This window comes from Centruroides sculpturatus, unplaced genomic scaffold (assembly GCF_000671375.1).
Source record: "Centruroides sculpturatus isolate CEXI.00-Female unplaced genomic scaffold, Cexi_2.0 scaffold283, whole genome shotgun sequence".
Taxonomy (NCBI): domain Eukaryota; kingdom Metazoa; phylum Arthropoda; class Arachnida; order Scorpiones; family Buthidae; genus Centruroides; species Centruroides sculpturatus.
In genome coordinates, this window is record NW_019384473.1 from 255,694 (window position 1) to 259,855 (window position 4,162).

The following is a 4,162-nucleotide window of genomic DNA, read 5'->3' on the forward strand; positions in this document are numbered from 1 at the left end:
GACCATTAATGGGGCACAAGAGCCCCACTAATATCCAATAAGAAGGCCCTAAATCCGCTAATGCATATGCAACGCGCCCCAGAAAGGTTTTGACAGATTTATATCCCCGTTCCTGATAGCTATGCCTTTGTACTTCAAAGTTCAGAGGTTAAATTATCAAAATAGTAATCGATTTACATACAGTCCGTCCTCGTTATAACGTATACGGCGGAGATGCGGGTATTGTATCAATACTTGCAGGGGCGGATCTAGGTTTTTCGGAGCCTAGGGCTTATTGAAGTCGAATGGTGCCTAATATTTGATTCACTATCTCCATTATTGTTTAAATGAAAGAGACGATTATACATAACATTACTAAACATTATGTATTTATTCATCAGCAAACATAAAAAGCATTAGATACATATAAGTGTTAATGGATTCTTGTTTTTTTTTCGTTTTATACATCTTCTAAATACAAACAATTCAACAAAATAGCACTCTTTTTTTATCAATGTTGTTTTTGTATATCTCGTAAATTATTATTATTTTTTTTAATCATCTTCACGCGCGAATCCTCATGCACACGTATGAATCACAAGTTGGCTCCTTCACCTTATTTGCCAAAGACAAAAGAAAAAAAAAATATATATATATATAATATGTATGTATATATAAATGTATTTTCCTCCCTGGCATCGGGGTAAAACTAAAACAGGAATGTCAATATACCAAATAAATTCAAAATAAATTTTCGGGTATCGGCCACAGAACATATTAACAAAAGAAACACAGTTTGACGTTTATAACGGAGTTGATAATTAAAAAATAATCATGTTGAAGCATGTTTAAGGTATTCCCAACTGTTCATTTTTTTATGTTAAATGCACACGCACACACATACACGCACACCGAGGCACATCTGGACACGAATTTTTTGATTTTTTTCTGGTATTTTTGATGCATAAACCCAACCTCTATCGATATGTCGGAACGAGATTTTTTTGCCACCCATCGGAAAAAAAAATTAATATTGTATTGTTTATTTTTAGTTTCTGTGTATTTTTTTTGAGCTTCCTGTTGTAAAATCGAGAGGTTTAAACGAATGAGATTCGGAAACAAAGCGATTTAAAAGCGAAAGACGAGTCAACCCGTTGACTGGAATGTTAATGGCGACACTTCCACCGATCACGTGATTATTATTATTTGTTTTGTTTTTTAGTTATTTTAAACACTATGGCTTGCTTCTTCCGCGTCCGCTCTCGGACCTGGCCGACGGAATCCGGGACGGGGTACCGGAACCTTTGAAGGCCGGCATTTGCGAGGAACTACTACTGCTGGGTGTACGCTGTCTGGACGATTTCTTCCTGGTATCCAGACTTTCGGCCGACAAGTCGCTACCCGCACGACTGGGTGGCCGACTGGATGGCCGACTGGATGGCCGACTGGACGGTCTGCTACCTGTATAAATCGTTAGTGTCAAAGATGGCTGCGAGAGGGAGTTGTATTCGCTCCTCGGAATGGCCTAAACTCCTTACGTCACATTTCCCTCCCCCCTCCGGGAATCTGGCAGCCATGTCGGATGGACGTAGAGGCGTTTAAGCTATCCCGGATGAACGAATTTGGTGCAAAGATTCGAACTCGGACTTACCTCCTGCTGTGCGTGCGATGGTCGGTGGAGTGAGGTGAAATGACCTATTGGTACCGTAGCTGTCTGTTTCACTGAAACTGGGGCCGCTGATGTCGCTGCTGGTGTCGCCCGGGCCTGAAGCACGTTGCTGCCACATTGGTGAGCTGCGTTCGCTCCTCTCGCGCACCTGAAATGCATACGTGCAATTCAAATCGTTAGATTTTCTTCAATTATTAAAAAAAAAACGCGAATTTAACATTTTAAATTTCGTGAAAATTAATTCTACAACGTTTAATTGCTGAAAATTGTTAAATTTTACGCGATTCACAGACACCTTACCGAAGAACTATGAAGAAATGATCCTTTATCAGTAAAATAATGCTATTTTTAACGTCTATAATAATATTAAAGTTATTTTCTAGTGAATACTTCAGAAATTTTCAATAAATTTGACTGGGCTGGTGTGTTTAATGCGGTGTTGACATATATTACAATTACTCCTAGAGTTGAGAGAAGAAGGAATTTGACGGAAAATCAGGTTTTGAATTCAAATATTCATAATATAAATGGGAAAATGTTATTAATGGAAAACATTTTCCCATTAGTAACTGGCGAAAGAGTGAATGAGTTTCAAATTATTGAAGATAATGTAAATCGTTTATCAATAAAATAATATTAGCTGGGATATTCAAGATAAATCTAAATTCAATTTCGCTATGATGTTTCTTGTACAGCCCATATGACATATTCAAATTTATCAAGGAAACTATATAAATTTATAAACAGAAATAGGCCAGAAATACATTTTTTTTAAATTAAATACCTATTTTTTTTTTTTAAATATGAATAATAAATGAATTCAGTAATGAACTGAAGTATAGAGAATTATTATCTATTGGAAATTATAATGCTAGAATCTATTTTTCTATCCATACAGTTCTAGAATCTGAATTTATTTTCATTTCATTTACAGTAATGCATTCTAAATCTGACAAATCAGAAGATTCTTCAGTTAGGAAAGAAAACATTTGAAAACACTTTGTTTTTTTAATTGTTTCTGTTATTACAGAGTCTTTTCTTGTGTCTATTATGGGGTCGGCCGAGCTACTAGAGAAAATTTCTGCAGATGTAACCGCGATTCAAACCCGGGTCCCTCGGAGTGTCGCCCGTCGTGTAAGATAATTTTTAATTGGTAGTGTTTGATATGTATTGTGTATTAAATGTTATACTGATAAGTGTTATAAGATTAGTTAAAAAGTTAAAAGTCAAATATTAGTAAAATTATCAGCTGAAAATTAGTTATAAGTAAATAAGCTTTAAGATTTATTATTAAAAACTTTAATACAGAATTTATTCAATATTAATTGCATTAAGTACTTTAATTAAATTTAAATATTATTAGAAAGTTAATCACCTTTCTAAAATTTTATCATCATTCCAAATTTATATTTTATAATTTTAATATGTAATAATTCTATCAATTTTATTGTTAAGTAAGAACATATTTTCATCATATAATATGAAAAAATTTGCTACTTAATACTTTTTTTTTGTCTTATTGCCATAATAACAAATTAATAGCTATTAAAATTTTACATATACACAAAATATTTCATTAGAAAGGCGATTAATATAATATTAAATTTAAATTAAGCCAGGACATAGCTCCCTAGGAGACGTTACCTAGGGTTATAAACCCGGCTAGATGGAAGGAAGTGAGTCAGCAAACGTCTGAGTGGCTGGGATCTCTCTGGAGTAGAATCTTGATTGATCGCTTTTGCCAAACAGGATACCTTTAGTTCCATTAGCATACAAGGAACTGTAGGAAGGGTACAGCAAAAGAATAGTACAGGGTGCTATCTTGGGAACAGTTGCCAACAAGTGGCAATATAAAACAAAAGATGTGTGTTAAGAAGGACATTATTTCTAAAATGTGCAACTATGTTAAAATATAACATGCAGGTATATTAAAATTATTCAATGCACAATATAAGAAATAAATATTTTAGAGAAGATATAAGCCTAGTTACATAAATTAATACCGATTACATATACAGTAACTGGATGAAAAAATGAATATATTAATACATCCGGTACAAAGATGCATGCTTTAGAATATTAGGCATATAGTAGTTTATAGGAAGTATATCACAAACATTTAAATGATTATTTTAATTATGAGATTCGGTGCAGTCAAGCAGTCGGGCTCATAAATATATGGAGCTGCCAAAAAGATCCCAGACGCCCAGTATTCTTTCTAAAGATTTATTAAAGAAAAGCTTTATTATTACCCATCGGAAGACAGGAATTCTTGAGCCCCCGTCTGACGGCACCGGCCTATAGTACATCGGCCCCAAACCTTTCACCGGTATACATCTCATTAGCATAAAAGGGGCTGAAAGTGAATAAGGATGAAGTGGTAGGTTTAAGGTAAGAATGATGATGCAAAATTTTAAACATAAGAAGGAAGAAGCAAAACTGTCAAAGCATTAGTTTGATTGTTTAAAATGATATTAAGGATTTTAAAAAATTTATATGAAACAACAACTAGAT

The 4,162-nt window shown here is 34.0% G+C and overlaps 1 protein-coding gene across 1 annotated transcript in view; it reads right to left on the reverse strand.

Moving 5' to 3' along the window:
• Positions 1-351: 351 nt before the first annotated feature.
• The window catches only part of LOC111621247, a 155,151-nt gene continuing 151,340 nt past the window's right edge, over positions 352-4,162 (reverse strand). Inside the window, exons 100-102 of the mRNA XM_023363328.1 lie at positions 3,901-4,100; positions 1,631-1,796; positions 352-1,440 (exon numbers count right to left, since the gene is read on the reverse strand). Of these exons, the coding sequence (XP_023219096.1) occupies positions 1,214-1,440; positions 1,631-1,796; positions 3,901-4,100 (593 nt within the window). The 3' untranslated portion in view covers positions 352-1,213. The remainder of the gene's footprint in view (positions 1,441-1,630; positions 1,797-3,900; positions 4,101-4,162) is intronic.